General features: G+C 41.0%; 1 protein-coding gene across 5 annotated transcripts in view; it reads left to right on the top strand.

Annotated features, from left to right (window-relative positions):
- The window catches only part of BRDT (bromodomain testis associated), a 73,739-nt gene that overhangs the window by 8,692 nt on the left and 45,821 nt on the right, over nucleotides 1-19,226 (top strand). For 4 of the 5 annotated variants that reach the window (XM_033197376.1, XM_033197378.1, XM_033197375.1 and 1 more), the window contains 6 exons: nucleotides 3,147-3,375; nucleotides 5,365-5,502; nucleotides 9,661-9,775; nucleotides 16,388-16,560; nucleotides 17,168-17,518; nucleotides 18,295-18,423. In XM_033197376.1, the coding sequence (XP_033053267.1) occupies nucleotides 3,184-3,375; nucleotides 5,365-5,502; nucleotides 9,661-9,775; nucleotides 16,388-16,560; nucleotides 17,168-17,518; nucleotides 18,295-18,423 (1,098 nt within the window). In that variant the 5' untranslated portion in view covers nucleotides 3,147-3,183. The remainder of the gene's footprint in view (nucleotides 1-3,146; nucleotides 3,376-5,364; nucleotides 5,503-9,660; nucleotides 9,776-16,387; nucleotides 16,561-17,167; nucleotides 17,519-18,294; nucleotides 18,424-19,226) is intronic. The other variant, XM_033197379.1, reaches the window with a different exon arrangement.

The following is a 19,226-nucleotide window of genomic DNA, read 5'->3' as shown; positions in this document are numbered from 1 at the left end:
AAGCAATTCTTATGCCTCAGCCTCTGAGTAGCTGGGATTACTGGCATGCACCACATTGCCTGGCTAATTTTTGTATTTTTATTAGAGATAGGGTGGTCTCACCATGTTGGCCAGGCTGGTCTCGAGCTCCTGACCTCAGATGATCCACATGCCTCAGCCTTCCAAGGTAGTGGGATTGCAGGCATGAGCCACCGCGCCTGGCCAAGTTTTGCCTTTTTTTGAGAATGACATTCAAGTTTTCACGATGTCTTTTCGTGACTTGATAGCTCATGTGTTTTTTTTTGTTGTTGTTGTTTTAAGGAGTCTCGCTCAGTCACCTAGGCTAGAGTCCAGTGGTGGGATCTCAGCTCACTGAAACCTTTGTCTACTTGGTTCAAGCGATTCTCATGCCTCAGCCTCCTGAGTAGCTGGGATTACGGGTGTTCACCACCATTTCCAGCTAGTTTTTGTGTTTTTAGTAGAGATGGGTTTTCACCACGTTGCCGAGGCTGGTCTTGAACTCCTGACCTTGGGTGATCTGCCCACCTTTGCCTCCCTAAATGTTGGGGTTACAGGTGTGAGCCACCACGCCCAGCCGATAGCTCATTTCTTTTCAGTACTGAATAATATTTCACTGCATGAATGTAGTAGAGTGTATTTACCCTTTCACCTACTTAAGGACATCTTAGTTATTTTCAAGTTTTGACAATTATGAATAAAGCTGCTATAAACATCCTTGTGTAAGTTTTTTGTGTGGCAAGGTATTTTTTTAAAAAATCAAGGCTGGGAAATGTCTGTAGCCAAAGATACCAGCAGAAAGTAATTCCAAATAAAAAATTAAATGTAGAAAATGAGGCAGGGAACCGTGGGCTTACCTGTAATTCCAGCATTTTGGGAGGCCAAGGAGGGCAAATTGCTTGAGCTCAGTAGTTCGAGACCAGCCTAGGCAACATAGAAGAACCCCATCTCTACAAAAAAATACAAAAAAAAGCTGGATATGGTGGCATGTACCTATAGTCCCAGAGAATCAGGAGGCTGAGGTGGCAGAGTCGTTTGAGCCCAGGAGTTTGAGGCTGCAGTGAGCCAAGATCATACTATTGCACTCCAGCCTGGGTGACAGTTAGACCCTGACTCAAAAAAAAGTAGAAAATGAAACCATGAGACTGCAGAAAGTATGTTGTGTATGTATATATATATATGTGTGTGTGTGTATATATATTTATTGCTAGGTTGCTAGGTACAGGCGGGACAGAAGAATGAGGATTTGTTGGTTAATGTGCATAGAGTTTCTGTTTTGCCAGATGAAAAAGTTCTAGAGATTGGTTTCACAAAAAACATGAATATACTTAACTGTACACTTAAAAAGAGTTAATATAGTAAATTTTGGTATGTATTATGCCACAGTTCAAAAATATCTACAAGTGATTAATATGCAACAGGAGGTGAGAACTAATACTACTTTAATGCAGACAAAGATATATTATTGGCTGTTAACACTGGTCTCTAAAAGTGGACAAAATTATTTCATAACTACTTTTCATTTTGCTCATGTACTTGACGTATTATGTGTACATTGGTAGTACCATTTTTATCCTTAAAGTAATGATGCTGTCTAGGAATATTAAATACTGTCTTTCTGAAACATCTATGAAATTTAAAATATTTTATTCTAGATGTAGCAATATGTGCCACTGAGTAACATTTTACTCTAATAAATTTGGTTTTAAAATAAATCACTTTGGGTCGGGTGCAGTGGCTTACACCTGTAATCCCAGCACTTTGGGAGGCCGAGGAGGGCGGATCACCTGAGGTCAGGAGTTCCAGACCAGCCTGGCCAATGTAGTGAAACCCTGCCTCTATTAAAAATATAAAAGTTAGCTGGGCGTGGTGGCAGGTGCCTGTAATCACAGCTACTCAGGAAGCTGAGTCAGGAGAATCACTTGAAGCCAGGAGGCGGAGGTTGCAGTGAGTGGAGATTGTGCCACTGCACTCCAGCCTGGGCGGTAGAGTGAGACTCCATCTCAAAAAAATAAATAAAAATAGAAAAATAAAAATAAAATCACTCTGGCTGCGCATGATGGCTCAAGGTTGTAATCTCAGCACCTTGGGAGGCCAAGGTGTGTGGATCACCTGAGGTCAGGAGTTTGAGACCAGAAAATGCAAAAATAGAAATTTTACAAATTTGTATTTTTCTCCAAAAATACAATTTTTCTCCAAAAATACAATTTTTCTCCAAATTTTTCTCCAAAAAATACAAAAATAAACTGGGCATGGTGGCATGTATCTGCAGTCATAGCTACTTGGGAGGCTGAGGCTGGAGAATCGCTTGAACCTGGGAGGTGGAGATTGCAGTGAGCCAAGATCGCGCCATTGCACTCCAGCCTGGGCAACAGAGTGATACTCCATCTCAGAGAGAGAGAGACCATAAATAAATAAATCACTTTTTTTAAATTAGGCAGAAAAATTTTTTGCTTTGCTTTTCTCTTTGTTGAATTAACAGTTGTAGAATACTTACACACTGATCGTGTCTTTAACGTTTTGTTATTTCTTCCTACTAGGAATTTATAGACTTTTCCTGCTAAGACCTCAACTTGTGTTTTTTTTGAAAGGCAGAAAGACTGAGATGTTGAAATAATTTAAAACATCCAAGACTAAGGCATATATAGTAAAACTTTTACTACTTATATAGAAAAAGTTTGTTTAAAAATTGATTCTTTTGCCATTTGGCTTTTTTTTTGTTTTTTTTAATCCTGTCTTAATCATCATGTGCTTTAAAATACAGTGTCTGTTACTCTTTTTTGAGACAGAGTTTCACTCTTGTTGCCCAGGCTGTAGTGCAATGGCACGATCTTGGCTCACTGCAACCTCTGCCTCCTGGGTTTGAGCGATTCTCCTGCCTCAGCCTCCCAAGTAGCTTGGATTACAGGCGTGCGCCACCACGCCTGGCTAATTTTTGTATTTTTAGTAGAGACGGGGTTTCACTACATTGGCCAGGCTGGTCTCAAACTCCTGACCTCAGGTGATCCACCCGCCTTGACCTCCCAAAGTGTTGGGATTACAGGCCTGTGCCCCTGTACCTGGCCTCTGTTACTGTTGAATAACACTTTTCAGCTCCTGTGGAAACCATTCCTAAAGTGCTTCTGAAGTACTCAGTTTTTGTTTTTCAGGACATGTACTTGTAAGCAGGATTCGAAGCAGTTAAGAATGTCTCTGCCAAGTCGACAAACAGCTATTATTATTAACCCTCCTCCACCAGAGTATATAAATACCAAGAAAAATGGGCGATTGACAAATCAACTTCAGTATCTACAAAAAGTTGTCCTAAAGGATTTATGGAAGCATAGTTTTTCATGGCCTTTTCAACGTCCTGTGGATGCTGTGAAACTAAAGTTGCCTGTATGTATGTCTTGAACTATGTTTCAAAAAAAAAAAAATCCTGTAAATATCTGTAAGACATAGCTAGTCTCTAATAAATCATATTTGTTGGGCACTTTGGCTCCTGCCTGTAATCCCAGCACTTTGGGAGGCTGAAGTGGGCAGATCACCTGAGGTTGGGAGTTCGAGACCAGCCTGACCAACATGGAGAAACCCCGTCTCTACTGAAAATGCAAAATTAGCCAGGTGTGGTGGCACATGCCTGTAGTCCCAGCTACCCAGGAGGCTGAGGCAGGAGAATCTCTCGAAGGTGGAGGTAGAGGTTGCAGTAAGCTGAGATTGCGCCATTGCCTGGGCAACAAGAGTAAAACTCCATCTCCAAAAATTAAAAATACAAAAATATTTAACAAATACCTGATTTATTTAGCATCACTAAAGTCTATCCCAATGAGTAATTTTTTTCCAAAAAAAAAAGCTTATTTTTCTGAGCATTCGCATTCTTATTTTAATAAGTTGTGATAAATTGTAATACATGTTTTCTTTTTTTTTTTTTTTTTTTTGAGACGGAGTCTCGCTCTGTCGCCCAGGCTGGAGTGCAGTGGCCGGATTTCGGCTCACTGCAAGCTCGGCCTCCCGGGTTTACGCCATTCTCCTGCCTCAGCCTCCCAAGTAGCTGGGACTACGGGCGCCCGCCACCTCGCCCGGTGAGTTTTTTGTATTTTTTAGTAGAGATGGGGTTTCACCATGTTAGCCAGGATGGTCTTGATCTCCTGACCTTGTGATCCGCCCATCTCGGCCTCCCAAAGTGCTGGGATTACAGGCTTGAGCCACCGCGCCCGGCATGTTTTCTTATAGTATATGTCACTTCACCTTTTGGATGCAGAGTTATCCTGAATTTTACCTTTTCCGTGAAGTTTCTCTTGACACTTCCTGGCAGGCTTGGTCACATCACATACAGAATTTGACTTTAGGTCTTACATTAGGAATTTTTAGCCATTCAGTAATGCAATGGTTGAGTAGTTTACAATATAGTTAGTCAACTTGAAGCTACGATTTTATTCTATGGAGTCAGACTCCATAAAAACAAGGTTCTTATTTCTCCTGCCATTTTTATTTTCAAGGATAATTTTTTTCTGAAATTCTTATCTTTGTTCATCTTTATTGGCTTTTTTTAAAAAAAAAAATCTAAAAATAATGCCATAGCAGTCAGCTTTGTTTCTCATTACTAAAGGTTCTAGTTTCTAGAATATGGCCTTTTTTTTTTTTTTGAGACGGAGTCTCGCTCTGTCACCCAGACTAGAGTGCAGTGGCATGATCTCAGCTCACTGCAACCTCTGCCTCCTGGGTTCAAGTGATTCTTGGGCTTCACCCTCCCAAATAGCTGGGAAGATAGGCATGCGCCAGCACACCTGGCTAATTTTCTGGGTTTGTTTGTTTGTTTGTTGTTTTGTTTTGTTTTTTGAGACGGAGTCTTGCTCTGTCCCCCAGGCTGGAGTGCAATGGCACAATCTTGGCTCACTGCAACTTCTGCCTCCCAAGTTTGAGTGATTCTCCTGCCTCAGACTCCCGAGTAGCTGGAATTACAGGCACACGTCATCACGCCAGGCTTATTTTTGTATTTTTAGTAGAGACAGGACTTCCCCATGTTGGGCAGGCTGGTCTTGAACTCCTGACCTCAGGTAATCCACCCACCTCAGCCTCCCAAAGTGCTGTGATTAAAGGTGTGAGCTACCACGCCTGGCCAATTTTCTGTATTTTTATTAGAGATGGGTTTCACCATGTTGGCCAGGCTGATCTTGAACTCCTGGCCTCAAGTGATCCTCCTGCCTCAGCCTCCCAAAGTGCTGGGACTACAGACGTGAGCCACTGTGCCCAGCCAGAATATGGCTTTTTAAAGATAATCAGTTTCTCTCTCTAGTTACAGGTGTATAGTGTATTACATTTCTTTGTATATCAATGGTTGTAGTGTATTCCTTCTTAGTAACATTTAGAATTTGTTCAAAACTATAGGATTATTATACCATTATAAAAAACCCAATGGATTTAAATACAATTAAGAAGCGCTTGGAGAATAAATATTATGTGAAGGCTTCAGAATGTATAGAAGACTTCAATACAATGTTCTCAAATTGTTATTTATATAACAAGGTATGTAAGCTTTATGTTATACTTACTAATTCTTTGCCATTACATATAGGAGAGAGATGTATAAAATCGTGATCATTTCAGATTTCAAGTCTCTTCAGTTGAGCTATTTTACGTATATGTGTGTGTGTATATATATAATTTTTTGTGTGTGTGATGGAGTCTGGCTCTGTCACCCAGGCTGGAGTGCAGTGGTGTAATCTCGGCTCACTGCAACCTCCGCCCCCAGGTTTAAGTGATTCTCCTGCCGCAGCCTCCCGAGTAGCGGTGAATACAGGCACCCGCCACCCTGCCAGGCTAATTTTTTATATATTTTTTTTGTTAGAGACGGGTTTCACCATGTTGGCCTGGCTGGTCTCGAACTCCTGACCTCAGGTGATCCACCCACCTCGGCCTCCCAAAGTTCTGGGATTATAGGTGTGAGCCACTGTGCTGGCCAAGATCTTTTTTTTTTTTTTTTTTGAGACGGAGTCTCGTCGCCCATGGAGTGCAGTGGCCGGATCTCAGCTCACTGCAAGCTCCGCCTCCCGGGTTACGCCATTCTCCTGCCTCAGCCTCCGAGTAGCGGTGAATACAGGCACCCGCCACCCTGCCAGGCTAATTTTTTATATATTTTTTTGTTAGAGACGGTTTCACCATGTTGGCCTGGCTGGTCTCGAACTCCTGACCTCAGGTGATCCACCCACCTCGGCCTCCCAAAGTTCTGGGATTATAGGTGTGAGCCACTGTGCCTGGCCAAGATCTTTTACATATATTTAAGGACAATACTTTTTCCCTGAATTTCATAATTTTCACATACCAATACTTGTTCAGTCTATTTGCTATAATATTTTTGTGCCTGAATAGCTGTAGTGGCTTGTTACGTTTTTAAAAAATACCAATGAGAGCTGGTTTCTGTGAATAAAGTATTTCAGAATGTTTTCTGTTGCATTCCTGTCAGTTATGAGATAAAGGAAAAGTCTTAGTATATATTAATCTTCATTAAATTTTCACAGTATGGACCCCTGGCCATAACCTAAAAAGCCAAACCAATTGCCTACTTCTAAACTTCACAACAAGTTGATTTAAAGATCAGATATGTTCTGGCTGGGCACAGTGGCTCACAACTGTAATCCCAGCACTTTGGGAGGCTGAGGTGGGAGGATCATGTGGTCAAGAGATCGAGAACATCTTGGCCAACATGGTGAAACCACGCCTCTACCAAAAATACAAAAATTAGCTGGGCATGGTGGCGCGTGCCTGTAGTCCCAGCTACTCTGGAGGCTGAGGCAGGAGACTCGTTTCAGCCTGGGAGGCAGAGGTTGCAGTGAGCCGAGATGCCACCATTGCACTCCAGCCTGGTGACAGAGTGAGACTCCTCAAAAAAAAAAATCCACCTTCCTGAGATGAGTCCTTTGACTCTCCCTTTTTGCCTTTCCCTGTCTCTTGTTTCTCCGTCTCAAAAAAAAAAAAAAAAAAGATAAGATATGCTGTTTGTTCTATCCCAGTAATAGTACTTGGATTTGTGTTAATGAGTTTGCCTATATGATGTATGTAGAGATTTTATTGTATTTGATTTATTTTTTTGGGATGGAGTCTTGCTGTGTCACCCAAACTGGAGTGTAGTGTATGTGGAGATTTTAAACTTAATCTTCATATTGGCTCTCATCCATAAAATTGGATTTGTGTATTTGGTTTTTTTCCATATAGTATTCCCATTTCCTACAGTACTGTATCTTTTTCTAGCTGTTCTAGGGTATCTAAATATTTTAAAGCTTATATCTCATTTAAATATGAGAATTCTAAGTATTTGTCATTTCATTTATTCAAAATGACTAGTGAGTGACACTGAATTGTAATAGAAAGTTTGATTTGGCTCCCGAGAAAACTACCAATGCCAGCTTATCTGTATAAAAAAGATTTAAAACTATTAGCCAATGCAAATGATTTTTGTTTTTCTGAGACAGGGACTCACTGTGTTACCTAGGCTCGGCTTGATCTCCTGGGCTCAAGTGATACTCCCACCTCAGCCTCCTAAGTAGCTGGGATTATAGGCACACACTACTGCATCTAGCTCCAATGTGGAGTTTTAAAAAATCAATACCATTGGCAACTTCATTTTAATTTAACCACAATTCCAAAGGGTCCTTTCAGATGTAATATTTTTAAATGAAGTTTAGTAATTTTCCTGAGCTACCTAACTTAGAAATAAATGTTCTCTTTATTTAAGAGAACTGTTGCTTTGTAAATTACTTACTTTTTTTCTCAGTCATAAATTGAAGCCAGAGGAAGACTTGTAAGCAAATAGTTAAGATTGAAAAATTGGGCCGGGCGCGGTGGCTCAAGCCTGTAATCCCAGCACTTTGGGAGGCCGAGACGGGCGGATCACGAGGTCAGGAGATCGAGACCATCCTGGCTAACACGGTGAAACCCCGTCTCTACTAAAAATACAAAAAAAAAAACTAGCCGGGCGAGGTGGCGGGCGCCTGTAGTCCCAGCTACTCAGGAGGCTGAGGCAGGAGAATGGCGTGAAACCCGGGAGGCGGAGCTTGCAGTGAGCTGAGATCCGGCCACTGCACTCCAGCCCGGGCGACAGAGCAAGACTCCGTCTCAAAAAAAAAAAAAAAAAAAAAGATTGAAAAATTGAATTTTTTTTTTTTTTTGAGGCAAGAGTTTTTGCTCTTGTTGCCCAGGCTGGAGTACAGTGATGCAATCTCAGCTCACCACAACCTCCACCTCCCAGTTCAAGTGATTCTCCTGCCTCAGCCTCCCTAGTAGCTGGGATTACAGGCATGCGCAACCACACCCAGCTAATTTTTTTTTTTTTTTTTTTTTTTTTTTTTTTTGAGGCGGAGTCTTGCTCTGTCGCCCGGGCTGGAGTGCAGTGGCCGGATCTCAGCTCACTGCAAGCTCCGCCTCCCGGGTTTACGCCGTTCTCCTGCCTCAGCCTCCCAAGTAGCTGGGACTACAGGCGCCCGCCACCTCGCCCGGCTAGTTTTTTTTGTATTTTTAGTAGAGACGGGGTTTCACTGTGTTCGCCAGGATGGTCTTGATCTCCTGACCTTGTGATCCGCCCGTCTCGGCCTCCCAAAGTGCTGGGATTACAGGCTTGAGCCACCGCGCCCGGCCTTTTTTTTTTTTTTTTTTTTTTTTAAGACATAGTTTTGCTCTTGTTGCTCAGGCTGGAGCACAATGGCACCATCTCAGCTCACCGCAACTTCCACCTCCCGAGTTCAAGCAATTCTCCTGCCTCAGCCTCCCAAGTAGCTAGGATTACAGGCATGCACCACCACGCCAGGCTAATTTTGTATTTTTAGTAGAGACGGTGTTTCTCCATGTTGGTCAGGCTGGTCTCAAACTTCCGATCTCAGGTGACCCGCCCGCTTCAGTCTCCCAAACTGCTGGGATTACAGGCGTGAGCCACCGCACCCGGCCTAATCTTGTATTTTTAGTAGAGACAGGGTTTCTCTATGTTGGTCAGGCTGGTCTCGAACTCCTGACCTCAGGTAATCCACCCCCCTCAGCCTCCAAAAGTGCTGGGATTATAGGTGTGAACCACCATGTCTGGTGAAATTCTCTTTTTTTTTTTTTGAGACGGAGTCTCGCTTTGTCACCCAGGCTGGAGTGCTGTGGTGAGATCTCAGCTCACTGCAAGCTCCACCTCCCGGGTTCACGCCATTCTCCTGCCTCAGCCTCCAAGTAGCTGGGACTACAGGCACACACCACCACGCCCGGCTAATTTTTTGTATTTTTAGTAGAGACGGGGTTTCCCTGTGTTAGCCAGGATGGTCTTGATCTCCTGACCTCGTGATCCGCCCACCTCGGCCTGCCAAAGTGCTGGGATTACAGGCATGAGCCACCGCGCCCGGCCGAAATTCTCATTTTTAATACCTCTTTGATTTAGTAGGATTGGTTGGATTGTAATGTAATTCTCTAGTGTTCAGAAAGCCCTTGGGGTACTTTTTAGAGGTTGAAGGAGTAGAATGCTAGAATTTTAAATGTGAGCTGCTTTCAACCATAGAGAATAAGAAAATAAAATGTGATCAACTTCACTATTTTCGATAAGAGACGAATACTATCTAGGAGTACTGTTACTGCCTTCAATAAAGTGGCCTGAAAATAAAACATTTGGTACAGTGACCATACTGTTTATCCTTATGGTATATGTAATATGTTTTGTAGCCTGGAGATGACATTGTTCTTATGGCACAAGCTCTCGAGAAGCTGTTTATGCAGAAATTATCTCAGATGCCACAAGAAGAGCAAGTTGTGGGTGGTAAGGAAAGAATCAAGAAAGGTAAGGCAGGAGGTGAACACTTCATGGTTCTCTCTCTGTTTTTTTCCCCTCTCTGTCTTGTGTGTGTGTGTGGTGTGTGTGTGTGTAAATCCCTCAAAGGAGACAGACATCCAGAAGTCCTACATCCTATTCTATTGATAAAAAATGTCCATTTGAAACAATCTGCCAAACCTTGATCACAAGGATGGGTATCATTCAAAAATAGTGAGGACTGCATTGATTTTGGCCTTGGAGCCAGCTTTCCTATAGCATAATGCCATTCACATAGTAGGGATTCAGAAAATCATAGCTGTTACTACTGTTTTCAGTGGATCTTGTATCTGTGCTGTACTGATAAGAATGCCCAAATTGCTAGTGCTCTCTGCATTAGAAAAAATTTCCATAGCTGAGAATGAAATGTTAGTATTGGGTTGGGAGATTGTCTTTTTTTCTTAACTTTTTCTTCAGTCACAAAAATCTTTGGAGGAAATCATCTTTACAACTAATAATCATATTGTTTAAATATGGTGTTTCAAAAATCTTAAGTATTCAAATAGATTTATTGTAGAGGTTAATCAAGAATGTAGTAAATGTTGGTTTATCTTTGGATCACTTAAGCAGTGTAATCTTTTTTTTTGTTTGTTTTTTGTTTTTTTGTTTTTTTTTTTGAGACGGAGTCTCGCTCTGTCGCCCAGGCTGGAGTGCAGTGGCCGGATCTCAGCTCACTGCAAGCTCCGCCTCCCGGGTTTACGCCATTCTCCTGCCTCAGCCTCCCAAGTAGCTGGGACTACAGGCGCCCGCCACCTCGCCCAGCTAGTTTTTTTTTTGTATTTTTTAGTAGAGACGGGGTTTCACCGTGTTAGCCAGGATGGTCTCGATCTCCTGACCTCGTGATCCGCCCGTCTCGGCCTCCCAAAGTGCTGGGATTACAGGCTTGAGCCACCACCGCGCCTGGCCAAGCAGTGTAATCTTTAAGTTCTTAGTCATTCCATGTTAGTTGCCTCATGTATAGTATCAAGAAAATATTTATTTTTTATTTTTGAGACTGAGTCTTCGCTCTGTCACCCAGGCTGGAGTGCAGAGGCACAATCTCGGCTCACTGCTAGCTCCGCCTCACGGGTTCATGCCATTCTCCTGCCTTAGCCTCCCGAGTTGCTGGGACTACAGGCGCCCAGCACCACACCCAGCTAATTTTTTGTATTTTTTTTTTAATTAGAGACAGGGTTTCACCGTGTTAGCCAGAATGGTCTCGATCTCCTGACGTCATGATCTGCCCGCCTCGGCCTCCCACAGTGCTGGGATTACAGGCGTGAGCCACCACACCTGGCCCGAAAAATATTTTTCTTTCATGATTGTAAATGTTTATAAAGTATATAGTTAAGTGCCTGAGATAAAGGAGGCTTGTAATTGGTTCATGGCAGAGGTTGATTTTTTTTTTCAGGTTTTTATTGATAGTAATATATACTTTTTTATTGCTAATAGATCCTTAAGGTGGGTCATAACTTATAGTGCTTTAACCAGATCTATGAGATATTCACTGATTATTTAAGTCGTTATTCTTATTTTAGAAAAGGTTGATCCAATGTCTGACAATGTGAGACCTAGGCTTCTACAAGAAGATTTAAGTAAGCCCTTATGAGGTAGATAATACATAGATCAGTATGGTATTTAAATTGTAACACCAACGTGCTAATTGTTGCTGACTTAAATTATTACCCTTAGCAAGATAAAAATTGTTATTTTTTCCATTTAATGTTGTTAGAAGGTAAAAATTATTGATCTTCTCATTGATCTTTTATCTGAGGGAAACATGCTCTTAGCATCTGAAACAAATAGCTACAACTTCACTTTCAAGTGTTTCTTCAAGGTTTTTTTTTTTTTTTTGAGACAGAGTTTCACTCTTGTTGCCCTCACTGGAATACAATCGCATGATCTCTGCTCACTGCAACCTCTGCCTCCCACATTCAAGTGATTCCCCTGCCTCAGCCTCTTGAGTAACTGGGATTACAGGCATGCGCCACCACCCCCAGCTAATTTTTGTACTTTTTAGTAGATACGGGGTTTCACCATGTTGGATAGGCTGGTCTCAAACTCCTGACCTCAGGTGATCCACCCACCTTGGCCTCCCAAAGTGCTATGATTACAGGCATGAGCCACTGCACCAGGCCTACATTTAAGTTTTTTGTTAGAAATAAAACTTGAAAAAAATTACAAGGCAATGCATTATGGAAAAAAATTAAGACAATGCATTATGACACGTGTCAGATGAAATTACATGTAATATATACTGTGTTTCAAAAGAATGGAAGTTTTTTTTTATTTCGAGACAGGTCTCATTCTGTCACCCTGGCTGGAGTGCAGTGGCACTCCATGATCACAGTTCACTGCAGCCTCGAGCTCCTGGGCTTAAACAGTTCTCCCACTTTAGCCTCCCAAGTAGCCAATATTAAAGACATGTGCCACCACACCCAGCTAATTTTTTTGTTTCTTATAGAGGTGGGGTCTCATTTTGTTGCCCAGGCTGATCTTGAACTCCTGGCTTCAAATGATCCTCATGCCTTGGCCTCCCAAAGTGCTAGGATTACAGGCATGAGCCACCATGCATAGCCAAGAGTGAGAAATTGATATGTGATGTGTGCTAGTACATTTTGTATTGCTATAAAGAAATATCTGGCTGTTCGTTGTGGCTCATGGCCATAATGCCAGCACATTGGGAAGCCAAGATGGGAGGATTACATGAGCCCAGGAATTCAAGACCAGCCTGAACAAGATAGAAGGACACTTTACAGAAAAATTTAAAACTTTGCCAGGTATGGTGGCATGCACCTGTAGTCCCAACTCATCAAGAGCCTGAGGTGGGAGGATTTCTTGAGCCCAGGAGTTTGAAGGTGCAGTGAGTCATGATCACACCACTGCAACAGAGCGACAGAGCGAGACCCTGTCTCAAAAAAAAAAAAAAAAGAAAAAAGAAAGAGAAAGAAAAGAAATATGTGAGGCTGGGTAATTTACAAAGAAAAGAGGTTTATTTGGCTCATGGTTTTGCAGGCTATATAAGTATGGCACCAGCATCTGCTTAGCTTCTGGGCCTCAGGAAGCTTTCAATCATGGTCAAAGGCAAAGGGGGAGCTGTTGTATCACATGGCAAGGTGGGGTTAGGGAGGAGGTGCTCTTTTAAGCAACCAGATCTTGTGTGAACTCATAGAGTGAGCACTCCCTCATTACATCGAGGATAGCACCAAGAGAATCATGAGGGATCCACCCTCATGACCCAGGCACCTCCCACACCAGGCCCCACCACCAACATTGGAGGTCACATTTCTTTTTTTTTTTTTTTTTTTGAGACGGAGTCTCGCTCTGCTGCCCAGGCTGGAGTGCAGTGGCCGGATCTCAGCTCACTGCAAGCTCTGCCTCCTGGGTTTACGCCATTCTCCTGCCTCAGCCTCCCGAGTAGCTGGGACTACAGGCGCCTGCCACCTCGCCCGGCTAGTTTTTTGTATTTTTTAGTAGAAACGGGGTTTCACCATGTTAGCCAGGATGGTCTCGATCTCCTGACCTCGTGATCCGCCCGTCTCGGCCTCCCAAAGTGCTGGGATTACAGGCTTGAGCCACCGCGCCCGGCCGGAGGTCACATTTCAATATGAGATTTGAAGAGGACAAAACATCCAAACCATATCATGCTGGAAAAGTTGGGAAAGGCTTTAGAGGTGCTATAAGTTATGTTTGACCTCAAAGGATTGGTAGCCTTTGGCTTCAGAGTGAATGTCTAAGTTTAAAAAACTTCTGACAGAAGTATTCCACTACCAGAGTCATGTCTTTGTTAGTCACAGTGGTAGGGAAATTGTCATATGATGGTAGCTAGTTTAAAATAATGTGGTTACGTACATGTTGATAATTTATGGCAAAGAAAACTCGGTATTAAATTGATAATATTGATTGAGCAAATACTTGCGTGCTGATTATGTACCACAACACTGTTCTGTGCTCTTGAGATATTATCACTGAATAAAACAAAGACTTTGCCATCTTGGAATTTATATTCTAGTAGGAAGTGAGAGACAAACATGACAGATTCAGTGGAGGCCTCGTTGAGAAGTGAAGATTTGAAAGAAGAACATTCCAGGCAGAGGAATCAGCTAGAGCAGAGGCCTCTAACAGATCCTCCATCACTTTGGGCCATGCCTTCATTGTGAATGGATCTTGCCATCTCAACCATTTTGTTCCTTTGGTTATCTCTATTTTTTCTTGCATCATTAATCTCTCCTCCTCTATGGGGTTAGTCTCATTACCCTATAAACTGGCTCTAGTATCTCATCTTTAAAATACTCCTTTGTCCATATTCTTCCAGCTATTGCTCCTTTTTTCGTTTCTTTCTTTCTTTCTTCCTGTATACTCATGTACTCCCCTTAGCAGAAGTTCTAGCTTTATTTCACCACCAAAGACGTTTTGTCAGTCAGGGTCACTTGTAGTCTTCATTCTGCAAAATTTAAGTAGTGTTTTTTTCTGTTCTCATTTTATTTGATTTCTGTCAGTATTTGCCTTAGGAGACTACTATGTCTTTCTTAAAATGCTTTTATTTCTTCATGCACACACTAATCATGTAGACTTACTTCCCATTCTATAGTTCTCTTGACCTAGCTGTCTTCTTCTTACCTTTATAGTGACATCTTAGTTGTCAGCTTTAGAGAGGGAGGCCTTCCTTGGCTACCCTCTCCATAATAGTTCTCTGCCTTAGTTTAGTTAGTAACGTGTATATTTCCTTCCTAACACTTAGCATCACTTGTACTCAATGTGATTACTTATTTTTTGTCTGTTTCTTACACTAGACAGTAAGCTCCAAGAGCAGATACTATGTCTGTCTTGTTCATTTTTGAGCCCAGGAGGTTGAAGGTGCAGTGAGTCATGATCATACCACTGCAACAGAGTGACAGAGCGAGACCCTATCTCAAAAAAAAAAAGAAGAAAAGAAATATGTGAGAATTTGTGCCCTAACACCTAAAATGGTGCCCAACACACAACAGGCATGCAGTAAATATTCACTGTGTTTCTTTCATTTACCAAGTACTGCATTAGGTACAAGAGATTTAGGGGTGACCAAAACAAAGTCCCCTTACCCTCACAGAACTTTTTATTGTGAGAGATAGAGACAAAATTAAGTCATTGTAACTATTCCTCACTATGCAGATCTAATTAGCTCCCAAGTTCAAAGAATAACAACAGTTGGAATATCAAAGGATGTGAGATTATCTGAATGTATTTGATTCCTAAGTTTTAAAGAGTAGTGACAACTCAGATATTGAGGAATATCAGCCCTGTCTTAAAATACATTCAAATTTACTTAGTTCCTGAGTTTGTTTTGCAAAAATTGAAGGGCCAGAAATAGCTATATGTTGTATATCAAATGTAATAATGGCATGGAAAAAATAAAGCAGAATAAGAGCTATACAGTTGATGAGTGAGGATAGGGTAGAGTGAAAATGTTATTTTATAGAAGGTGGTTGAGAAGGTGACATTTGAGTAAATGCCTGAAGGAAATGTTGGAATGAGGCATAAGGATATCTTAATTTAGGCAAAACAAATAGTCTTCTTCTGCTTAGCAAATGTGAGCAAGGCCAATAGGCTAGGGTGAGGGAAGGGCAGAGGGAAGTAGTAAGAAGTGAGGTTGGAAGGAGGGAAGAAGTAGGGAGGAGAGGACAAGCAGGTCGTATATATGCTGTGAGCACTTTGGTTTTTACTTAGCGAGATTACAAATCGTCACTAATTTGAGTTTTAAAAGATCACTTTGGCAGCTGTTTTGAGGATAGACTATCGAGTACCAAAGCAGAAGGAAGACCTGCCTGGATGTTATTGCAGTAATTGAGTTGTGCACTGATGATGCCTTGGGCCGGAGTGAATGCCACTTGTGAGTAGTGTTTGGAGTCTAGATAGGAAGATAATGCTAACAGGGTTTGCTGCTGGTTTGGATATGGAGTTTGAGAGACAGTGGAATCAAAGATGACTTCAGGGTTTTTGTTGTGAACAATTAGAAGAATGGAGTTGCCTTGATGGAAGGTTGAACTTTTGAAATAACAGATTTCAGAGTGATATGATCCAAATGTCTTAAGTCATAACATTCTGTGAAAACAGGGCAGAAAACAGATAGGGAACAATTGTTCCTTTGGCAGAATTTTCTGAAGAATGTATTGATAAGAGAATCATATTCACATCTTTTGTTCTGTGATGGACTATGTGTTACAATTATGAAGTCCTTGGATATTTATGCAGAGCATTCTGAAGACCTCACATAGTACTGTGTGGCTGGTCTCCAGAGTATCTGAAATTTTTGCTTACGTTCATAGCTACCTGAAGCTAACCACACGGCTCTATTATTAGTCGTGGTTTAAGCCAGGCACCTTTTTGAATAAAGCTGGTAAACCTACCATTAATAACAAATGTTGAAGTCTCCATTATTGTATCTTTATATCTAAATTGGTCTAACCTGTCTAATCCTGTGTGTGTAGATTTCAAAATGAAATAAGTATCCTATGCTTATGTTGCTAAAAAGCTGAACTAAATGAATTGAAATAGAAAATAAGACAAAGTGGTGTTTTATACTTTATTCATTCATATATTTGATGCTGGTTCATACTTTTCCAGGCACTCAACAGAATATAGCTGTTTTTTCTGCTAAAGAAAAATCATCATCCAACGCAACAGAAAAAGTATTTAAGCAGCAAGCAATTCCTTCTGTGTTTCCTAAGACATCTGTTTCTCCCTTGAACATGGCGCAAGGAGCTTCAGTCAACTCCAGTTCACAAACTGCGGCCCAGGTAAGTTTATTATAGTTCTATAATCATTGCTTCTTAATTTTGGATTTTTTTTTTCAGTTAATAAGAATATTAGTCTTCAACATCTAGCAATTTTTCTTTTTTAATTCATTTAGCATCTAGCAATCTGAAATCATACTGTTTCCACATCTCTGTGCATTTTATGAATAGAGACCTAAGAGGCTAGCCAAATTTTACATATTTCTTAGGTAGAATTTGTACTGTTTGGGTGTCTTGATAGTATTAATATCAGAAGTTGTTCGCCTACATAGTTTTCTTTTAAAAGTCATATATTCTTGCTGATTTTCAGGTATTCAGAAACTTTGGTATAACTATGACTTTGATTTTTTACTTTTCATTCATCTTAAGGTTTGCACAAGACATTCTTTGGTATGTGGGAAGATAATATTAGAACTATTTAGTTTGCCTACAAAAGGAAATTAACCTTTAGCAATATTTAATACATGGATTGACAACAATATTTGTAAATTATCTATATAAAGACTTGGTGCCAATAATCTTTCCCTTTTTGTCTTTTAAGTGATAAGGAACTATTGCTCTGAATATCACTTTAAATATATTTTTTTGTTGTTGAATTGTTCTGTTTTAGGTTACAAAGGGTGTGAAGAGGAAAGCAGATACAACAACTCCTGCAACTTCAGTAGTTAAAGCAAGTAGTGAATTTTCTCCAACATTCACAGAAAAATCAGTGACATTGCCACCTATAAAAGAAAATATGCCAAAGAATGTTTTGCCAGATTCTCAGCAACAATATAATGTTGTGAAGAGTGTTAAAGTAACTGAACAATTAAGGCACTGTAGTGAGATTCTTAAAGAAATGCTTGCAAAGAAACATTTTTCATATGCATGGCCCTTTTACAATCCTGTTGACGTTAATGCTTTGGGACTCCATAACTACTATGACATTGTCAAAAATCCAATGGATCTTGGAACTATTAAGGTAAATGTTGCCTTAATAGGAAGAACTTCTTTTTCTTGATTATACAAGTAATTCATCATTGCAAAGAAATCTTAAAATCTAGAAAAAGATGAAGGAAATTAAGATCATCAGAGTCATATTATCTGGAGTGAGTCACTGGAAATTTTAAAAATATATCTTTTTGTTTTCTTCCACTTGAACATGTCCATGGTTCTAGACCACGCACAGTGGCTCATGCCCGTAATCCTAGCACTTTGGGAGGCCAAGGCGGGCAGATCACTTGAGGCCAGGAGTTCGAGACCAGCCTGGCCATGGCAAAACCTCATCTCTAATAAAAATACAAAAAAAAAAAAGCTGGGAATGGTGGTGCCTGCCTATGGTCCCAGCTACTCCAGAGGCTGAGTCATGAGAATCACTTGAACCCGGGAGGAGGAAGGGTTGCAATGAGCCGAGATCATGCACTGCACTCCAGGCTGGGTGACAGAGGGAAATTCTGTCTCAAAAAAAAAAAAGATTATATGAAAACCCTCTGCTTTTATGATTTTGTTCCAGTTGTCTTTACTTGGAATGTCCTCCTTCCTTATCTCTACTTATTAAAATTCACTGGATTTTTTTTCAAAGTCTAAAAAATATGAAACAAATGTTGCAAAATTTTAACATTTGTCAAATCTGGATGATGGGCAACTGTTTTCTGTATAGATGAATTATTTTGTAATATGAACATTTAATATCGGTGCTCAAATAATTATTGAATTGAACTATTTGTTTGTGAATCCTGTAGTTTTTCTTTAATTTAGGAGAAAATGGATAACCAAGAATATAAGGATGCATACAAATTTGCGGCCGATGTTAGATTAATGTTCATGAATTGCTACAAGTACAATCCTCCAGATCACGAAGTTGTGACAATGGCAAGAATGCTTCAGGTGAGCCATTACTTGTGCTCTGAAAGTGTTTTTCCTCTGAACATAGTTTAAACATCTTTTAGAACCATGACTTAAGAGATAAAGAGTAATAACACCCACATCTCTTAAGTATTAAATGGCAAAAACCACAATTGCTTTTGCACCAACAAAATAGTTTATGAAATGTACTTTTAAAACTGAGAGGGCTGTGTGTTTTTTGTTTGAGTTCTTGCATCCTTTAGTAGTGAATATTTTAATGAAGCTGCCTGCATACAAAGGAAACTGGGGAAATATTAGTGAAGAGGGGATGTAGATATATTATATATATGGTTGACTAGAGCCCATGTCCCACTGAGGGGACAGTCTAAATGGCTGAACCATTTGGAGGTAATAGAATGATCTACCAACTACAGGGCCCTTGAAAGAAGATCTCCTGTGTTACTTGAGAGGTCTATCTTGCCTGAAAAAAATGGAGAAAAGTTGCTAAGTTTGGCAGGCAGAGAAGCATGAGTCTTTTTTTTTTGAGATGGAGTTTCATTCTCGTTGCCCTGGCTGGAGTGTAGTGGCACAATCTTGGTTCACTGCAACCTCCGCCTCCTGGGTTCAAGTGGTTCTCCTGCCTCAGCCTCCCAAGTAGCTGGGATTTACAGGCATGTGCCACCACACCCGACTAATTTTGTATTTTTAGTAGAGATGGGGTTTCGCCATGTTGGTCAGGCTGATCTTGATTTCCCCATCTGAGGTGATCCACCTGCCTCGGCCTCCCAAAGTGCTAGGATTACAGTCATGAGCCACAGCGCCTGGCCCGCATGCGTCTTAATATG

Source organism: Trachypithecus francoisi, unplaced genomic scaffold (genome assembly GCF_009764315.1).
Source record: "Trachypithecus francoisi isolate TF-2019V2 unplaced genomic scaffold, Tfra_2.0 Lachesis_group5, whole genome shotgun sequence".
Taxonomy (NCBI): Eukaryota; Metazoa; Chordata; class Mammalia; order Primates; family Cercopithecidae; genus Trachypithecus; species Trachypithecus francoisi.
This window is presented reverse-complemented; position numbering and strand designations above follow the sequence as displayed.